General features: G+C 46.5%; 1 protein-coding gene across 1 annotated transcript in view; it reads right to left on the minus strand.

The window, feature by feature from the left end:
- Positions 1-15834: 15834 nt before the first annotated feature.
- The window catches only part of LOC107118727 (low molecular weight neuronal intermediate filament-like), a 10011-nt gene continuing 4141 nt past the window's right edge, over positions 15835-21704 (minus strand). Inside the window, exons 2-4 of the mRNA XM_015421082.1 lie at positions 19376-19693; positions 17104-17228; positions 15835-16093 (exon numbers count right to left, since the gene is read on the minus strand). Coding sequence (XP_015276568.1) covers positions 15835-16093; positions 17104-17228; positions 19376-19693 — 702 coding nt within the window. The remainder of the gene's footprint in view (positions 16094-17103; positions 17229-19375; positions 19694-21704) is intronic.

Genomic DNA, 21704 nt, shown 5'->3' on the forward strand with positions numbered 1-21704 from the left:
CTTTGCTGGCCCAGTGCGACTCAGGGGCTGCGCTGCTGTTGGCAGCGAGCCCAGTGCCGCATGGTTTCTTACTACGCAAAACTCTAGGAATAGAATCCTTATGACAACATTCAGTAAAATGACTGAAGGCCATATTTCATACTTTTCTTCTTCAAGTGCTCATAGTTGCTCCAAAAAACAGAGGAGGACCCTCCATTGTCTGCAAAGAAGGAAGCACCTTCCAATGATGATGTATCTCCAAACCAAAAGGACAAGAGCAAAAAAACCCAAAAAACAAAAAGGGGAGGCGAGAGACCTCTGTAAGAAGCCACAAAAGGTACTGAGTACCTTAGACACATTTTCTCCTAAGGGTCTCAATGATCATTTGGGTTTGACTGCCTTTGTGTGATATAGCTTTCTTTTTTGTTTCTGCCTCATACAAGATCCCAGTCATCATGACATGGCAATTCTACATGTTTGCTGTCCCTTTAACATTTTAGTTCTTCAGCTCACATACAAGTGAGACTGATGCAATTCTCATTTACCTTTGTCTCTCTATTACCAGAGCCGTACATGAAAGATTTCCAGAACTGTACATGAGAAATCAGATCACAGGTATTTTTGGAATTCTAAGTGTGAGTTTTTGTTTTTGTTGCATCCTTTCTTTTTTCTTTGTCCTGTTGTGTCTTCTAATTGGTTTATACTTTCTGTGTTACAGATATATGATTTAATTGACCCCTTGTTTCGTCTGTACTGCATCACACATGAAGATGTTTGGACTCTTGTCTTTTATAAACAGTCTATAACAAGTGTACAAGATCATTCTGCAATTGGACTATAACAGAAACAATTTTGAAGAAGGTATTGAAATGGCAGACCATCAATTGTTTACTAATTGTCCAGGCGCTCAGCTGTGTTGGTCTGAAGCAGTAAAACAAATGTAGAGTCCAGCAGCACCTTTAAGACCAACAAAGGTTTATTCAAGGGATGACCTTTCGTGCGCAAGGCACACTTTTTCAAAGTGTTTGAAAAAGCTCATACCTTGAATAAACCTTTGTGGGTCTTAAAGGTGCCACTGGACACTAAATTTGTTTGACCAATTGTCATAATTCACTGTATCATGTACTGCATATAGGGACTGTTTTCATTAATTGCCATCTACTATTTGCACCGTATATACCGGTAATAATGTTTCAGTTGCACACAGTAAAGTATATCAGCCTTTTTTCCCCTTTTGTGTGGCCTCTGATACTCAGTATGTTTTTTTTCAAAGTAACCATCGATTCAGCATGAATAAAGAGATCAGTCTGACTCCATTCACAAATCTCTTTGTCTTTGATTGCTGGTGGAAACTTACATAAGGAAGGAAATAGAGGAAAAGGGGCATATGAATGACAAGATAGATTTCAGATTTCATTCATTCACACTGACACACAAAGAAACAATTGAGAGGACTCTGGGGACAGTGTTACACTTTTGAACATTTCAGCCAGAGAGGGCAAAGCTATTTTGACAACTCATACCTGCCCCTATTCAGAATTGTTGCCATGACCAATGATTGGAACAGATGAACTCTATTGGGCATAACAGTTGGAGTAATTCACTGGCTTGAGGCTTACCTGGCTGTTATCTTTGTGCATACCTACAATAACTGTTTTCTCATGGGCAGGGCTTGTTTTTGCAGGCTTCCTGGCTTTGTATGAGGTTTGCAGCATTCACCAAAGTAAAGACAGGGCTCCAAAATGGGATTGACTTCTGTGCAAACAAAGCATTAAACCCTTGCAGGTGAGTGATGTTGCCTGGGGCCAAAAATTCAAACAGCATCTCTCTTGACGTTTTGGTACATGGTTAGCGTGACCTTCTTTCAAGGAGCTCAGGGCCATGTATGTTGCTCTCTCCTCCATTTACCTTTACAACAACCCTGTGAGGTAAGCTGGGCTTAGACAGATACCCAACAATCTTTATGGCCGAGTACAGCCTTGAACGATGCCCCTAACCTTTAATCCACAGACCTTGGACATTTTCCTATGCAATCTATTCAAAAAGCCCATTGTTTCATAAAATTTCCACTCATTTCAATGGTGTATGCCCCTAAAAACTTCTTGATGAATTATGCCCTGTGGACCAATTTCCACCCTGCCAGTTTGGTGTGAGAGCCAGTTTGGTGTAGTGGTTAAGTGCGCAGACTCTAATCGGGGAGAACCGGGTTTGATTCCCCACTCCTCCACTTGCACCTGGCTGGATGACCTTGGGCAAGCCATAACTCTGGCACAGCTGTTCTTGAAAAAGAGCAGTTTCTGTCAAGAGTTCTCTCAGCCCCACCTACCTCACAGGGTGTCTGTTGTGGGGAGGGGAAGGGAAAGGAGTTTGTAAGCCGCTCTGAGACACCTTTGGGTAGTGAAGGGCGGGGTATAAATCCAATCTCCTCCTCCTCCTCTTCTCTCTCTCTCTGCCATTCTTAGTGGCAGTAAAAATCTGCCTGCTTTTATGCTGCTTTCCCACCCAAATATAGTTCCCATGGCAGTGAACATCAAGGAATTAGAACAGTTAAAACATTAAAACAGCATTTAAAACGTATATGTAAAACATTTAATAATACAGCAAAAACATATAGACACACAAACACAACACAAATGGGGAGGAGAGCCAGCATGGTGCAGTGGTTAAGAGCAGGGCTGTAAACTATGGGGAGGGCAGCGGAGCTCAAGCCCCTTGGAGTTTCCCAGAGGGGGCAATGCCCCCCAAACTACGCAATCTCATCCTCTCCACTTGCACAGAGGCTGCCAACTCCATTTTTCTTTCTCTGGGACTACTTTGGGATGTTTACTTGCCATGCAGGAGCACCCCTCCACTGCCTTGCCTTGTTTTCCCCCTTGAGATATTTGGAAGTTCTGCCTAAAGCCCCTACTCTTAACACCCAAAAGACAACGTACCAGAAGTTCAGGTGATCTTGGTATCCTGGGACTTGCAGCTTTAAAGAAAAAGAAATGGAAGATATGGGAATAGCCATTTTTTTGACTCAGTACAGGGGTGGGGGAGCTAAAGCTGGTTCCCCAAATATGGAAAGTGAGATGATTCTGCTGTTCTCCTGGACCATACAGAATGCTGCAGCCAGGCTGTTGATGGGTCTTCCTAGTAGGGACCACATCCAGCCTGTGCTGAAAGCGCTGCACTGGCTGCCAATAGCGTACCAGATTTGCTTCAAAGTGCTGGTTCTTACCTTTAAAGCCCTACATGGTCTGGGTCCAGCTTAACTAAGGGACCGCCTTTCCTCATATGTTCCCCCGCGAGCACTTCGGTCTGGGACACAACAACTCCTGGCAATGCCAGGTCCCAAAGAGGCCAGGCTGGCTGCTACCAGGGCCAGGGCTTTCTCGGTGGTGGCTCCTACCTGGTGGAATGAGCTCCCGATGGAGATCCGGGCCCTGCGGGACCTTGTACAGTTCCGCAGGGCCTGTAAGATGGAGCTCTTCCACCAGGCGTATGAGTAGGAGCCGCCACTACCATCATTATTGTTCCATCTTACCTGGCCCTGGAAGAGGGAACACCAGTGTTTCCCTGGAGCAGATGATGCTGAGGAACAGAGCAGTGGCAACAGAGCAGTGAAACATGCCATCTTGTGAAATAACATCTAGAGCACTTTGTTAATAATTGGTTATAATGTTATTTGTATTGTGATGATTTTAAATGATTTTAAATATGTTTTATATTGGCATATGCCTCTTGTAAGCCGCCCTGAGCCCGCATAGTGGGGAGGGCGGGGTATAAATTGAATAAAATAAATAAAAATAAATAAACCAAACGAATGCTCCCATAATTTCAGGTCAGGGTACCTGAGAAGCCAACATTTACTGTGGATTCTGAAATGCATTTGGAGATTCATACTGGGTATTCAGTACGCGAGTGGTGTAGTTGTTAGACGGTTGGTCTAAGATTGGGGAGACTAGAGGTCCTATCCCCGCTTAGAACACAATGTGATCTTGGGTCAGTGACACACTCAGCCTAAGTTGTGAGAAAATGCGAGGGGGGGAAGAAAGTATTTCCTGTCATACATGAATGAAATATTCACTCAAATTGCCTCAGTGAAGGAGTTCATGACATGTTTCCTCTCCCAGAGTTCTCTTTCTTTGACTGAGATTCAGACTATTATGAGTAAAATATATATATTTTTTAAACCACGTGATGAATTGTTGATGGCATATGTGTTTTTGGAAATATAAACAAATTCATATTTAAATAATTTAATATAGGTTACCTAGTGTGGGCCTGGACCCAGCTCCTCCACATGAAGCCTGCTGGGTGACCTTGGGCCAGTCACGGTTCTCTCAGAACTCTCTCACCTCACAAGGTGCCTGTTGTGGGGAGGTGAAGAGAATGTGATTGTAAGCTGCTTTGTAACTTCTTAAGGTAGAAAAATGTGGGGTACAAAAACCTACTCTTCTTCTACTCTTCTTCATAAGCATTTACTGGGGACACATCAAATGAAACAAACAAACAAAAAGTCCTCACCTGCTGGCAGAAGACAATGACAGCAGGAGTCAAACAAATCTCCCTGGAGAGGGAGTTCCAGAGCTCCAACGCTTACATTTCCTTTGCCTCCTGTGGCTATATGGTTGGGACATTTCTAAGCAGGGACATCTGCAGGTATATGTGGTCCTCAAGGAACGCTTGCCGTGGGCACCTTCTTGCCTCTTCTCCCTCACCCACTCTGCAGTCCTTTCTTTGCCTGCCCCCATCTTGTCTCTCCCAGAGGGGCAATCTTGCATTTTTTTGCAAGGAGGGCATCTGGAGGAGGCATCAGAGCCTCTCTTGCACTGTCACCTTTGCTGCCTTCTGGAAACCAGCTGGATGTTGGTGGTGGGCCCACTGCCAGGCCACTGGACCCTTGATGCTGGTCTGATTTCTGACAAGAACACTTTGGGAACTAGTGACAATTAAGCGCAAGGCTGCTGCATTTTTTTCCAGTCTTTGTGCAAACACAATTAGAGAAGACTATGCAGTCCTAAGTTACTCCTTCCTAAGTCTGTTGAAGTTAATGGGCTTAGAAGAGCGCAGTTCTGGTCAGGATTGCACTCTTGGTCATGTTGTGGTATCTAGTGCAAGAAACTTACCTACTCAGTGTTTCCTCTAACCTGGTCTTGTTCAAAAAACAGGTACCCAAGGGCACTTATATTTGCAGGTAAAAATGCACATATATGTACATTAAGCCCTTGAACATGTAGTAGCATTTATTTGCTGTTCTGTTGGTGAACTATTTGTTCTGGTAATTTGTAGGCTGCTTCCTATGAAAGTATAAAATGAACTTTGGAGGGCATCCAATCTTGGGAAGAAATTAAGAAAGTTCTTTAACATTTTAAGGGGGGAAACCCTGGATATGTTGTTTTTGAATTGGTGGGGTAAAGTGTTTGTAACCACAGTGCAACAACATACTTGTTAAACCTTAGCAACTGTGATAACCAGTCAACCTCCAGATCAGGTTCTCAAGGGCCAAAGCCTCTCTGGATTTCTAGGAGCATTACCACCCTCTAGAGGCCAGATGGAGATACTAGGCAGCATGATATCTGACTTCATGATGGCTTTTTGTGTTTGCACCTGAGAACTGATTGGCCAAAGATGCACAGTAAACTGTGCCCAGGGACAGTACAGATTCATCACATTAGGAACATTCCATTCCTCCAAGTATCTCAGGGGGTTATCCTATTAAAACTACCCAACAGGTAGAGACAAAATGTGACAACCCCTTGGTCCTGCCCAGAACTTTCCTTGAAACTGTGGGAGGGGAAATGCAAATGTAAAATGTATTAATACTTAAGAGTTTATACAGTATTCTGGAGTGTTCAAAGCACTTTCCATGCATTAGCTTGTGGTAAGGCAGTTCAGAGCTATTATCCTCATATTGCAGAGATGGGTGGGTGCTGATGGCTCAGTGGTAGACCATAAGCTTGAGCAGAAGCTCCCAGGTTCAGTTCCCAGCATCACTTCTTAAAAGGCTCAAATTGTAGGTGATGTGAAAGAGCCCTTCCTGCCAATCAGAGTAGACAATGCTGCCCTCAATGGTCTGACCCAGTATAAGGCAGCATCATGCTGAGGCTGAGAAAGAATAGCTTGGCTAAGGCCACTGTCAGCTGACAGTAAGGTCAAGATGTGAATGTGTGTGTTTGGGAGGGAGGGCTTCCTGAGTCCTGTTGGAATTGCAAGTTGCTTACACTTCAGCCATTACAGAGTTAAATGTTGTTTGTTAGCAAACAGGATTTTATGTTACATAATGTATTCAACGGCTGGAAAGTTTGTGGGAGTTGTTTACCCTAATGAAGTGACCTGTAACCTTTGTACTGGTCAACTAACATCTTGTTTGTAGAAATGCTTTGATCTAGCATTAATGTATTCACAAGTTTATGGCCCTTTGTGTGAACCAAAGAGGTAGTTCTCTTCTAGAAGCCAGGAGAGATAGAAAGATATAGCTGTTAGCATATATTACTGAGAGTAACTGCAAGTATGTAACCTTTTATTTTATTTCTTTTATCCAAAGTACCATACCCATGTTTTATTTTGTTTTCATAGTAAAGATATTTTTCTTTTACTAAGTGTGGCTCTGTGTTTGCAATACAACCATCGACCTTGAATTAAGAATCCCAACAAGTCCTCGCTCAGTCTTGCCATTAGAGGGACGGGTCAGTGTGCAGCTTTAGTCAATCAGTCAGCAGGAGCACAAAGACATCCAATATAGAAAATAATAAACCACTTAGTAAAAGTTGAAATTACTTTACAGTTTGCAAGCAAATATGTACAGCTAGCCCTGAAGCTCCAGGAGCAGATGAGAGTCCAGCCTCTGAGCCAGTTTGGTGTAGTGGTTAAGGGTATGGACTCTAATCTGGGAGAACCGGGTTTGAGTCCCCACTCCTCCACTTGCACCTGCTGATGTGACCTTGGGTCAGTCACAAGCTCTGGCACAGCTGTCCTTGAAAAAGAGCAGTTTGTGTCAGAGTTCTCTCAGCCCCACCCACCTCACAGGGTGTCTGTTGTGGGGAGGGGAAGGGAAAGGAGTTTGTAAGCCGCTCTGAGACTCCAAGTGAAGGGCGGGGTATAAATCCAATCTCCATCTCCATCTCCATCTCCTCCTTCTCCTTCTGCTTGTAACGGGGGGGGGGGGGGCTCCTCTCTGCCTGGCTCCCAGGGCTCCCTAGTCTTAGAAGGAGAGGGTGACAGCGCACCCCACTCAGCACCTGCCACTGGATGTAGCATTCACCAAAAGAAGGTAATACATTAGTGGAAGAAGTCCAAATTGTATTTCAAGATGTCAGTTGCTTCTTGACCAAAAGCAGGATTTAAATCTAAATAAATGATGAAGATAATGAAATAATGAATGTTGTTAACAGAAGGATATAGACTCGTTTCCCCCCTACATGCATGCACACATTTTAGCTCCTCCACCTGGAAGAGAGTGCTGGGAGAATCAGCAAAAATAGCCAAACCCTTTGGACGCTTCTCCTTCCAAAAGAATCACTGCCTCCTGTTGCCCTGTTGGAGGCTCCGATACCATTTTCATTTTGATCCTTGCATTGCACAAAAGTAGGACTGTTGGCCATTTGGGGGAAAAACACACACCTCAGTCAGTTTATTTATTTAGTGCAGCCAGGTTGGTCTAGTGGTTAGGAGTGTGGACTCTAATCTGGGAGAACCGGGTTTGTTTCCCCAGTCCTCCACCTGCAGCTGCTGGTGTGACCATGGGTCAGTTAACAGGTTGTTTCAGAGATGTTCCCTCAGGAACAGTTCTCGAAAGAGCTCTCTCAGCTCCACCTACCTCACATGGTCTCTGTCGTGGGCAACAGAAGGGAAAGGAGATTGTAAACTGCTCTGAGACTCTTGCGTGAAGGGTGGAGTACAAATCCAATTTCTCCTCCTCCTTCTCCAAAGGAGCTGAAGGCCGTTATTCATGGTGGGATGTCAACCATGGTTTTTGTAAAAATTTCTATTAAAAATAGTGGCTCTAAAAACAAGCTGTCCAAGTAATCAAGAGCACCTTCATAATTGATCAGAAGTTTTCAGTAGTTTAATCAAACCATTTAATTTCTTAGTGTTGTGCCCCTACATAAGTCTCAGGAATAATCAAAGGGTACCTTTACTTGCATTAATTCTTGTGCACCAAGTGGTGGTGTGAGCTTTCAAGTTACACAGAACTCTCCCTTGGCCTGGATGAAAACACAAATGAAAACTGGAATGAAAACCTTTCCACCTTTTGAAACATCCAGCCCCAGGCAGAGTTCTTCCTAGTCCCTCTTCCAGCTTTTCTGCACCACCCCCTCCCTCCCCTTCTATCCTGTCCTTTCCCCTAGGGCCTAGACTGATAATAACTGCTTGATTGTAACGTAAGACTCAGCAGAGAGGGAGAGTCAGAAACTCAATATGGATCAGCTAACCATTTTTTCTTGCTCCTCCTAGCCAAAGGGGAGTCTTTGAGGCACCAGCAGCTAAGGCTGAAAATGGAAACTGAGATTTAATTCTGCTACTAAGGCAACACCACATCCCAGGCTCACTGGAGATAGCGACTGCACATGAGACTAAGTGCCTTGCATTAAAAGTGGACAGCTTGCCAGAAGCCAGACCCAGTGGTCTGCTGCTGCTCACCAGAATTGTTGTGCATAAAATAGGCCCCTGGGTGGGGGCGGGGGACTGGCGTGTGCTTTCTTCACTTTTGTTAATTTCTTGTCTCTGCGGACTATCAAGTGGTTCCCATTCATTTACAAGGTGACATAGGACATATTGTGTCTCTGCTTTCAAGAGACATCTCCAGCCGGTCATCAGAACATTTCAGCTACCATCTGATATTCCTTGTAGAGATGCTGGCGAATTTTGCAGTGAACATGTTCAAAGTCAAACAGAGCACGTTTGAGTGCTGATCACACCTGATCACACCAATCGCCAGGTTTGTCTTGTTCAGCACCGAACAACTTAATCACGTCTGCGTTGGTTACCCCCCCCCCTCCCCAGACTGCACATGAGCAAAAACACTGCCAAACCAAGCACATCAGCATCCCTTGAAGCCACTAAGGATTACTTAGACAAACTCTGAAGGGAGACTATTTTTAAAACACTATTTATTTATGACTGCTTTATATGTTTTATGACTGGTTTAACAATTGCCTGCTGATCAAATACAACTTAATTAATTGAGCTGTGTGATAACATGCACAGGCAAAAAGGTAGAAAGAACTTCCTGAACTGTTAGGAAGAAATGACTGGGGCAAACTGCTGAACAGCCCCAAACATAAGAACAGCCCATCAAAAAATTCACTCCCTGTTTGTAACTGGAGAACAAGCCAAACAAGTGGGTTCTCGAGCATCCACAGTCCCTTTTCTTCCTGACACTTCTAGTCTGCTCTCAGTTGTGCTCTTGAAAATCACTACTTCTGGAGGCAGAGAGTTCAATAAGCCAACAATGGCAATTTTGCATTTCAGCAGCTCTACGATGAGGAAGGTGAGGTGGAAAAATCCAAGCCACATTAAGGCAGCAGAGTGACAAGGCTGACAGATCAACTCCATGAGGAATGAGGCACTGAGAAATTCTCTTCTCCATGGAAATGAATGGGAGCTAAACCAGAGTAATGTCAGCAAAAGGATGAGGTGTATACATAAGCACTAAATAATAACAGCTATTTCCTAAGCAATATGCTTAAACTCAATGGGAAGCAAAACTTATTTGAGAGATGACCATCCATCAGACCTGTGAATTTATTCTGGGGGGTCCATTCTTTATATACAGCCTCAAATACAGCCTGGCAAACAGTTTCTGCCCATGAAATACTCCCATCTACTCACACCATCCTGATCAACATCATTTCATTAGCCACAAGATCCTGGGTCACTACTGCTAGCAGCTTACTGTGGCTTCTGGTCCATTAGTCCCTGAAAATGCATCCCTCCATTATTGCCAAGCAGGCAATGGATTCATGAAGCCTAAGTTGTAAACCAATAAGCTGCTACTAATAAAAAAGGGTCAAGCCAAAGCTATCAGCATCAATCACAGTCCCTGCAATACACAGCCCGAGGATAAAGGGAGAGAAGATGGACAGCTGCCTCCTTCGAGGAGAGCGCACCCGAGTCCTAATCAATGGGGACCATTTGGCAGAAGCGTCTCCCATTCAGATTTGGAGGATTTGCATGAGACTACTCAAGAGGGACAACTGTGCAAAGCTTTCAGGGGCCAGGGCTAAACTGTAAACATACACCCCTGAAATGAATGGGGAACAATGTGGGAGCACCGTCTGTCTGAGTCACCCTCAATTATGAAGTGTCTGCTAATGGATTCTATTGTGTTATCAGTGGCTGTCATACCATTGTGGAAGCACAGTTCGCATTTGGCCACGCAATAAACGTTCTGCTTCTGTATGCCTGAGAGCCTCACAGGTCATTGCCAGGCTTTGTGCTGTGCATGGCTATTCTTTGGTTCTGACTGGAACACAAGATCACCTGGAGATACAGCCTGAGTGGGCTCATGGAGATATAGCCTAAACACAGAGACACCACCAAACCTTCACCAAAAGCAACCAGGGATTTGTGGACACCTTCTCCCTCCCCCCGCCTTGGTTTAAAAAATTTCAAGTAGAGTCTGACTGCGGAACCATCTAGGTCAATGGGCAGAGTCCAGAGTAGGTCTGATTGCACAGTAACGGGGGAGTGCCAAGTGTCCTGTAGGGCCGGAGCCCAGTGCTGCCTGTTCACCATGTTAGGCACACAGCAAAGGATAAAATTGGCTATGGGAGGGAAAGGTGGCAACCGGCCCAAAAGGACTCAAAAAATACAAACTGGCCAGACCAGTTCTGAGTGCTTGGGCAACTTGTCCAAGAAATGTTGCCTGTCTTATCAGATCTTTCGGCTTCCATCACAAATCCTCAGAGTTTATTTGAACAGACAGGTAGACCATCTCGTAGTGAGGAAAACAATCTGTACAGCAAAAACCACGTTCTTGCGCAGTTGAACAGATGGGATTTAATAAGGAGCTAGGATGTTTCTAAAAATAAAGAGAAAAGCGAAGATAAATATTGCCCCCCCCCCATAGTTTTTCCATTTGGTTTAGAAAATGTTCTGGTGTGCACTTGCTCCGTGGGTAGGGTTGGCGGCTCCGGGTTGGGAAATACCTGGAGATTTTGGGTGTGGAGCCTGAGGAGGGTGAGGTTTGGGGAGAGAAGGGACTTCAATGGAGTATAATGCCACAGAGTCCACCTTCCAAAGCAGCCATTTTCTCCAGGGGAACTGATCTGTCACCTGGAGATCAGTTGTAATCGCCAGAGATCTCCAGCCACCACCTGGGGGCTGGCAACCCTAACCGGGGTTGGGTCGGTGGGTGATATACCGGCTGCTTATGCTGTGAGGATATCAGCTCAGAATAAACCCTCTACCTCCGATTTTTCTTCAAAGAAGGAACCATCACATTTGCTTCAAATTTTGCTTCAGTGAAATCAGGCGTCAGCCTAGCAAGGCGGGAAAAATCCCCAGCTCCTCACCCACCCCCACCCCGTGCTGGTTATACATAAAAATGTCCGACCTCCCTCAGGATTCCTCAGGTGTGGCCCCTGAGATGAAGCAACCAGCGCTACCCAGAAAACAACACCATCCTGTTTATTGGGGTTTTTCTTTTCCATTTTATTGGCCTCGCAAATAAATAAAACCTATGTAAATGTAAATCTAAAAAAACAATACCGAAACATCACATGAAATCATTTGGAATGGCGCATCATGCAGAGACCACACCAATTATTAAATCGATATCACTTGAGACGACCCCACAGCCATTCAGTTTGCATTCCATTATGAACGGGTGTGCATAGATACATACACACATGCACTCACAGACTCTCTCTATATTTGGACATGCAGAGCATTCTCTAATAGCACCTGACCTCAGGAACATTCAAAGGGAGGCGGGGCCCAACCTGCTAGCAACTCCTCTCCTCCTGTGCAAGCCCCACTGAAGTGAGTGGGAACAGTGGGGGAGCAGTCTCAGTCAACCTTGACTGTGAAGGATTGTGCTAATGGACTCTATTGTATCATCAGTGAATTTCAAGCTATTCATCAGTGGCTGTCAACCTTTTGTGGAAATGCAATCAGTGTTTGACCTTGCAATGAACATTCTGCTTCTGTATACCTGAGTCTCTCAGTTCATTGCCAGGCTCTGCATCTTGGGGGACTTCAGATATTCATTCATTCCGATTGGATCACCATGACCCCCATGGTTTCTAATGTTCCCAATGCTTGGCAGACTGCACTTCTTCTTGTGACGAGCTGAGTACCCAGTTAGACAGGATGGGATCCACACGCATTTATACCCATGTCTACCTCTAAAGTGGAAGAGGTTTATTGGAAGTGAGCCAGAGACCAAAAGACAAATACTGAAAGCAGCAAGGCTGGAGAGGAAAGCAGGGCAGACAGCAGGGTTTCGTTTCCCTTGCCTACACCGTTTCTGTTAAAAAACAGACACCCCCCCCCACTGCACCTCCAATGTTAGACACACATGTATAACACACACATGGTCCCTCCCAAGAGACTGAAATTAACACAACTGTTTCCCAATTTCTTTAAAAGGTCATTTGAAACTCAGTCCCTGCGTAAGGCAGTATTCGTTGCCGCCCTCGCCCGGAAACCCTCATCGTATTCCAGCCATGCATGCCCAGTGTAACCCATAAAGGGTTTATAAACAATATCCAAGTATTGCAAAAGTGCGGATGCCCTCCACGGCTGGTGACGCACAATCACACCTGCATATATGAGGAAACCTGGGAGCCAATTGGCCCAGGTCCTGTCGACCCTCCACCTCTTAATGCGCTCCTTCTCCCTATCCTCCAGGTCCTCCCTCTCTTTTTTATCCATTTCCCGAAATAATAGAGTCCACATAGTTACCCTTAAGAATCTTTTCCCTAGTAGCTGTAGAAAGATGATCTCCCAGAGGCAAGGCTATGTCACCCTCTGGTAACGCTTTAGCAGGGACTTGCTCATAAGAATAACCACTCGTATTAGGCGGGTACCACCCCCCTTGCCCCACGTATTGTGAAGTTCCACCCGCCGTTCCTGGTGGCACAGAAAGTTTAAGTTTCCTCAGTGAAGCTCAGGAAATTAAGTTGTGGCTCTGTCAAATCAACATAGAGGCTTACAGTCAACAAAAGTCCCCTATGTTCTGGAACCCAGGTAGGGCTGGGGCATATTATGAGGTAAATTCAGCAGAGATAAGTGACCTGTCAAGAACCATCAATGAGTCACATGGCAAAGGCCAAGACCCAAAAGCTTACATAACCAATGTTCTTTTCCCAAGGATGTTTTGGGCTTGCCTCTCCCCCCACGCTACAGAACACACTGCTTTTGGTACTTAGGTGACTTTTAGAAGTTCAAAAATCCCACAGAGCAGACATTTGGATCGCAATCATTTTTTTAAAAATGGTCAGCACAAACTAGCACATGCTCCAGGTATACTTCACACTTGGATTAATTTTTTTTGCATTATTTGAATTGAGAAAAACTTGACTGGGAGAATTTCAAAACAGCTGAACCACTCTCCAATATCCAAACACCTCAACCTGTCTTGAAGGCCCTGTAACCCTTGAGGATCAGCCATTGTTGGCTGTACATTCAAAATAACCAGCTAAATCTTCCTACTAATTCTGCAATACACACTGTCTACTCTAGGTTCTCCACTCACACATCTTTGACTATCTGACGATCGGTGTGCTATGGCCGTCCTTTGAACAAGCCAACCCAGTTGTGAAAAACAGCTATAATGTGATGAGAGCAGAATATCTAATGATGTGTGGAGGAAACCATGTTCTTAGGGCCAAACTGCAAGCAAACTTACATTTGAAACTGGGGGGGGGGGATATTATTTACTCAAAATGAAGATGACCCTGAATATAAGATGACCCCCCCAATGGTAAACACACAACAAACAGGGAAATGGAAGGGTTGAAAAGGCAATAGATGGTTGAGTAACTATGGTTACAATCCTTAGAAAACTTTCCTGGAAATAAGTCCCACTGAATAAAATGGGCTTTACTTCTGAGACCATCATCTTAGGCTTACTCCCAATGTGCAGTTTGGCCCTGAGACTGGTCACAGGTAAGGGACTGAAGACACTGATGGAAACATGGAAGTTCTACAGATGTTCTGCAAATGATCAACATTATTTTCTGTTCACTCCTTCTTCTGAGTACTTTAGCTTCCCACTGAAATTACTACAGAAGCTATCCCTCTGCATTTTTAAAAAATAAAACAAGGAACTACAAAAGCACCAGTTGTTCTTGTGTGAATCAATGCATGGAAACAGATGTTTAGGCCTTCGGAAAAAGGGGAAAACATCTGTTAGGGTCAAATGCAGACCCGGAGCCAAAGGGCTTTTTTGGGGGGTGGCCCCCCCACATATGAGCCTGCACACCCATGGAGGATGCCAGACTCCCCCCCCCCATCTACTCCTGGTTTGCAGTGCTCCTTATCCTGCCCACACTGGCCTCGCCAGCTCTTCCTGCTTGGCTACAGCAGGAAGAGCTGGCGAGAAGCAGTGAGGCACAGGTGCAGTGAGGTGCCAGGGTGGGCCATTCTCTATGCCTCTTGCAGCAGCGAGCTAGTGGTTCTGCTCCTCTTACTCCTCAGAGTGAGAGTGAGCGACATCACTAGCTCGCCTCCCCGACGCACGAGGCATAGAGAATGGATCTCCTTGGCTCTCTCCGCAGCAGTGTGGTGCCTGGGCTGGCTGGCTATTAGAGAATGGCCCACCCTGATGCCTCACTGTACCCACGCCAGACTGTCCAGACACCATGCTGCTGCTGGGCGAGCCGAGGAGGCCTCTTTCTGTTCGCTGCCTGCAGCCCTGCCTGTCTGCCTGCCTGGTTGGCTCTCCCTTCTCCTCTCTGTTCCCAGGGTGCAGGAGGCTCCTTCACAAATGGAGAAGGAGAGTCTCTTCTGGGTGACATCACAAGTAACATCAACCACATCAGGGGCCTGACGCCCCCCCCCCAATTTTTTTTGGCTATGGGGCTGGTTAGTTGTGCTCCAACTCAAACGAGGTCAGCAAAACCATTGCTGTGGATGTTCTAACACCAGTAGATTCACTTGAAGGTTTGCTGATTAGAAGCAGCAATGGGACGTGATTCTTGTGTCACCCCGCTCCTAGGCTGGAAATCACAGGGTTTGGAGGAGCCGCCTGCCCAGAGTCTCAGCCAGAAAGACAGACCACAAAGGAAGCAAATAAATAAATACATGGGTAGGATTCTTGGTGCAGAAGCTCCCGGGGACTCTTTCACCATTCCATTTCTGCTTTAAGTTTTTTTTAAAAAAGTATTTTACTGAAGGGGCTGGATAATTGTAAAGTATTAAAATCTTTACAGTAGCAAACAGAGTTTGAGGACCAGCTGCAAACAGGGCAGTGACTGAGGACTCTCAAGTTTACACTCTAACAAGACAAATGGTTTGGAGGAGAAAGAGAGACGAAGAAGAGTTCTCTCGAACGCAACCCCAGCACTGGATCCCTCAGACAGGCTTCCTCTTTGAAAGCCACATTTCACATCAAGTGTTTCAGACCTGGGGAGACTTCCAAGGCTAAGGGGCCCAGTCATCTACGTATTTAGTACACCTGCCCTAAAACCCTGCACCCTGGAACGCAGCATGCACCCAAGTCCCTAATATACCTGGAAACTGAGCTGCTGGGGTGTGTGTGTTCGTGTGTGTGTGTGTGATTTCTGATGTTTATGCAGACATCTCCCAAGTGCCATCCCATGTCTGAAAAATCGACTGTGAGAAAGAGCCTGGGGTGAAAAGTGAATAAACTCTTCTTCTTCTTCTCCCTCATGAGGAATTCTGAAGATGCTTCCAGCCAGTCTACTTTGTGGGCATCGCTTTGCCCACCTTCTCATCTCCAGACTCCTCTTCCTCCTCCTCCTCCTCCGCAGTCTTCGGTTCCCTTGAGGCCTTGGCTTCCTCGGGGCCATCCCCCTTCTCCTCCTTCCTGACAGTAACCAAGCTGCTCGAGAAGCCCTTGAAGCTGGACAAGGGGCTTGAGGAGAAAGGATAGCTGAGGCCGAATGTGCTGCTGCTGGTGACCGTGCTCAGCCGGGTCTCCTCTCCTTCCAGCAGTTTTCTAAAGGGAAAATGAAAACAACAGCGTCACCCAAGATGGTTAAAAGGACTTCAGCAAGCTTTCCAGTGGCCACCGCTGGCATTCTGGAAAGCCAGCCAACGTCATCATGAAATGTCAACCAGGTTGGTTCACAGGTCCTGAAATCCCAGTTATGGCAAAAGCCACCAACAGGAGGTTGCAATTTGCTGGACAGGCAGCATCTGGGAAAGAAGGGCTTATTCTTTCCCTGGCTGTTGCTGCTGCATTTCTCCCAGCTGGAGCACACTTTTGGGCATGAAGCAAGAAAAGCATCTGGCTGGGGAAAGCAAGGACATTTCCCCAAACCAGCACATGGCTGTTTGGTCCAGACTAGGATCCCCCCTCATGTAACCAGACATCAAATTCCACTGTTAGCAGTGAAGCTTTTCCTGGACTGAATTGTCCAAGGCTGCAGGTGGGAGGGGGGTCTGCTTTCTGTGATCCCCCCCTATCAAAAAAAGGTACACTGATCTGGTTTGTACCCTGCCCTATTCACTGAGGAGCCCAAGGCAGAATACAGGGTATGCAGCCCTATGTCCTTCACAACAGTCTTGTTAGGTAGGTGCAGTTGGCAGAGTGAGTGGTCCAAGGACCCAAAATGTGTGGCAGAACCTGGGTCTTCCTGGTCCCAGCCGCACGCTCTAGCCACTGCTTGCTCTATCTATTTAGTACTGCTCATACGGCTATCACCTTAAGCAAAAATCAGAACCTAGCCACTGCTCCATGGTAGCTCTGCCATGCCAACATTTCCCCGGCATGCCGTGGAAAAGGGTTCAACCTAGCTCTTCGTTTTCACAAGGCTAGAGCAGATCCTCCCAGCGGATTGTGCCCGCGTCGATCAGCAAGGAGGAAGGTGGTGCCGTCTGGATCGGCCTTCCCAATACCCAACTCCTAAACCTAACAGCACAAAGCATTTCATTACTTATACGTCGCAAGGCCGTCTCCCACCACAGGCCATGCACGAGAGGAGGCAGCTTCCCAGCAGCCCTCACCTATAGGCTGCTATTTCAATATCCAGGGCCATCTTCACATTCAGCAGATCCTGGTACTCCCGGAGGTGGCGCGCCATCTCTCCCTTGGTCGTCCTCAGGGCATTTTCAAGCTGGTTTATAGTCTCCTGAAAAGGCATCATTGCATAAGAGTGATGTAACACGGAACACAGGAGGTCTGGCGGGTTCTTCTTAATGAAATGCAGCCGGGGGGGGGGGGGGGGGGGCGGCCACTGGATCAGGGCAGCATCCAGGAGAGCGTACCTGAGGTTTCTTACTTCTACTGTCTCTCTCAGGGGGCTGAGGGCAGGACGTCCCACTTTGGTAATTTCCTTATCAGGGATCTACCTCAAGAAATAGGACTGGTTGAGGACTGGTCGTTGGTCCTTCTCTCTGTCACCATTTCCCAAACCAATCAACCAATTGCTGCAAGGCCCTGATCCAGATCAGGCATGCAGGGCAGCACAGCCCTAGGAACTCTTGTCCCCCCCCTCCTCGGCACCCTCTCAGGTGCAGGATCAGCCCCTCATGGCTGCTTCAGCACATGAAAAAGTACAGCGGCGGGGGACAACGACGCAAGAGCTCTTGGGACCACTGGATTGTTACAGGGCGTGGCTGGTTGGCTTAGATTGAGCCGAATGAAATTGAATCCAATGAAGACGGAGGTCCTGTGCCTGAGTCGGGGTGGCTCAGGGGTAGGGATCCCACCCCCAACTTTAGACGGTGTACCCTTGGTGCCGGTGTTAGAGGTTAGGAGTCTAGGAGTGCTCCTGGATGCCTCCTTAATGATGGAGGCCCAGGTAGCAGCCACTGCTAAGTCAGCCTTTCATCATCTTCGGCTGATTAGGCAGTTGGTTCACTTCCTTGAACATGACTTGGCGACAGTGATCCATGCAATGGTCACCTCAAGGCTAGACTACTGTAACACTCTCTACATGGGGATGCCCTTGTCCCAAATCCGGAGGCTTCAGCTGATGCAGAATGCAGCAGCCAGGCTGTTGTTGGGTCACCCCATGCGGGAGCACATTCAGCCTGCGCTATAAGCACTGCACTGGCTGCCTATAACATACCGGATTTGCTTCAGGGTGCTGGTGCTTACCTTTAAAGCCCTTTATGGCCAGGGGCCTACCTACCTGAGGGACTGCCTTTCCCCATATGTTCCCCAGAGAGCACTGCGGTCAGAATCCCAAAACCGTTTGGCCCTTTTTGGCCCCGAATACGTCAGGCTGGCATCAACTAGGGCCAGGGCCTTTTCAGTGGCATCCGCGCTGGTGGAATGAGGTCCCGGAAGACCTTAGGGCCCTGTGGGACTTTTGAGAGTTTCACAGGGCCTGCAAGACAGAGCTCTTCCACCAGGCCTTTAGTTAAGGAGCCGCACCCAACACACTAAGGCCCTTTGCCCAATACCACCACCGACAGCCTGAGATTCACCTATTCTAACATCAAATACCAACAACATTTACTAGAATGTTGATGCTACTCTGCTTTCGCCACCACCATTTAAATTGTTTACTAGCACCGTATGTTGTGCTTTTAAGCTACTATTCCATCTGACGCTGAGTCAACAACGCCTTCTGGACTCACATTGAAGCTGCATAACTGTTGAAATCTAATCATCTTTGTAATCTAATTCAGTTCTCTGGCTCAGGGTGAAAAAGATTGCATGCTCCGACCTCCTTGCCGTTTAAAGCGTAGACAAAGGAATGGGAAGAAGGTTGTAAAACTCAAATCCCCACGCACCTGGGTGCAGGAAATGACTGTCGATCAGCCAGTCACAGGAATGCTTTTGGATGTCTGACAAAAGACTTCAATTCCCAGGGGCGACTGCTCTTAAAGATACATGGCAGTTTTACTTAACTACAGTGAAATGCTGGCTGGGGGCAGCACAGCTACGGTGTTTTATGTAAGCCATCCTGAGCCTGCTGCGGCGGGGAGGGCGGGGTATAAATCAAATAAATAAATAAATAAGCCTGATCTGGATTGGGGCCGCACAGCAATTTTTAATAAAACCATTAGTGCCTCTAAAATGGCAGTGGCAGCCACAAGATGGGCCTGTAGCCACCAACGAGTTTAGTCTGTCTCTTGTTTGCTATCATTTCTTGTGTGCGTACTACCGCCTTGTGAAATTCATTCTGATTCTGCAAATGCTGCTGAGGGGTAAAGACCCTGGGGCTTCCGAACCTTCACCAGCCTCCATCCACACCCGTCGAGCCCTCAGAGCCCGCAGCCTGCCTTTCCTCTTTAATGACACGCCCAGCCACCGAGAAGCTCCCACCTGCATGTTACGGATCTCCTCGCTGTTCCTCTCCTCCACCTCCTGCAGCTGCCTCTCCAGGGACTCGTTGGCACTGCGCAGGGCCTCCATCTCGATGCTGCGGGCCTGCAGCTGGCGGCGGTACTCCGAGATCTCCTCCTTGGCCTGGCGGATGCTGTCGCTGCTGCGGGCCGCTTCCTCGGTGAAATTGGCAAACTTGGATTTGTACCACTCCTCAGCGGACTGCTGGTTTCGGGCAGACAGGACTTCATATTGAGTACGGATCTCCTTCAAGGCTGCGGTGAGGTCCGGCTTGCTCACGTCGATCTCCACAGAGACCTAGAGAGGAACAACACGAAGAGAACCACACGTTATGGGAGCCACTCGTCCTTCCGGGAATTTTTGTCTGTGAGCCCTTCAATAGGATACCCAGATAATCTGCTGTTAGTTGGAATGTGGCTCAAACCCTCAAAACTGATTGACTGTGACTTGAAACAGACAGGGGGAGGGGGGAAACTTTATGTATGATGCGTAAGCTAGTTTATGGAACTCACTGCTGCAAATCTGGCAACAGATGGCTTTGAAAATTGATTGGATGAGTTCACAGATCCATAACTACTAGCCACAATGGCTATATACACCATACACAGAAACAAAGCATCTCTGAACAGCAGTTTTTTTCTTGTTGCATAGGGCTGCTGGGAAATCAAAAAGCCAACAAAACATAATTCCCGGTATTGCTGTGATTTGACAATGGGGCTCACACAGCAATTGGCATCCATTCTTTTCTCCCTGATTTCGTCATTGTTATTGGCAACTGCACCAGGCAAGAGCCTTTTAAAATATTTAATTACTTTCTTCTACTCCGTCTTCAAAAATATTCTTAAATGGATCTTTAATTAGTTCTTAAGGGGGTTTAAATTATTTTTATTTATGTTATTCACAGTCCACCTGTCTCACTGAGACCCAAGATGGATTTGGGGAGGAAGGAATTTAATTACAACTTTTGTCTCTATAGCCAGAGGGATTAATGAATAAAAATATTTTTAGGACCCTACTTGCATGATTACAAAATCACAGTCCTGCTGTAAAAACACCCCCACAATTAATTAATCCCTCTGGCTGCAAACACAAATCTACCCCCCCACACACACACAGATCAAGAACCCAGAAGAGGATTAATGACTCAAGCAAAGAAAGAAGTCAATTAATTAGGAAGAGAAACAGAAGCAAATGGCCAGTAGTTCTGGGCATCCTCCATCCAGACAGAACAACTTGTTGGTGCTGATGTGCTGTAAGTGGGAAAATGACCACAAAATTGAATCTTAGAAAAATATGACAGAAAACAGGGAAGCGTGTGACCATGTGCAATGCCGATGGCCTTATCTGGACCCACCTCAAGAACAGCATAAGCAAATCAGGGCAATTCCAGCCTAAATAGCTGTATGGCCTGGGGTGGGGGATAGCTGGGCAGGGGCCCTCTGGGAACCCCCCCCCCACACACACACACCCTAAACTGAGCAGTTTGAAGAGTAAATTTCCCCAGAGCACTCAGGGTGTGTGGGGGCAAAAAGCATGCTCTTCTCCTGCAGTCCCACCCAATATTCACTCACCAACAGAAGCCAAATGCTCTCCAGAAGCCTCAGCTGAGCAGCTTTAAAGGTGCAGTCGCCCTCTCAAAACAGAAGCCCCTTTAGGGAACACTTATTTAAGGGTCAAACTAGGGAAGATGAAAGATCTCCCAGCATCTTTTTAAAGTAAATGTCAGGCAAACATGGTTCTAGTTTGGATCAAGGTTGCAGGTGCGGGGTGGGTGGGTGGGAATTTAAAACATTCCACTTTGGCACTGCTTTGCTCCTCAGAACTGCCCCCCCCCCCCGAGGCCATGAGTTCTAGAAAGGGGTGAGTGGACAGGACAGTATAGCAATTTTAAAGGAAAATAGTCACAAGTGATTGCTAAGAGGCAGTGTGGTGTAATGGTTAGAAGGCCAAAGTAGGATCTAGAAGAGCTGGGTTCAAAGCTCACTAAGCAACCTTAAGCCAGAAGCGTTCTCTCAGCCTAACCTATCTCACAGGGTTGTTGTGCAGATAAAATTGAGGAGAGGAGAATTACATACACCACCCAGATCTCCTTGAAAGAAGGGTGCGATAAAAATGTAGTAAATGAATATATAAAGACCCAGGCTTTGTACCATCTGAGGTGGGAGGACTAAAGGCATTAGTCTTTTTAAAGTGATGGGTCCACTCAGGTTCCAGGCAGTCACAGAGCAGCTGCAGCAAATTGCTTTTTTTTTTTTAAGGAGAGCCCAAATAGGTTTGAAATGCTGCTGTCAGGAGAGGAAGGGCTCCT

The sequence above is a fragment of the Gekko japonicus genome, unplaced genomic scaffold (genome assembly GCF_001447785.1).
Source record: "Gekko japonicus isolate JY-2015 unplaced genomic scaffold, Gekko_japonicus_V1.1 scaffold13, whole genome shotgun sequence".
Classification (NCBI taxonomy): domain Eukaryota; kingdom Metazoa; phylum Chordata; class Lepidosauria; order Squamata; family Gekkonidae; genus Gekko; species Gekko japonicus.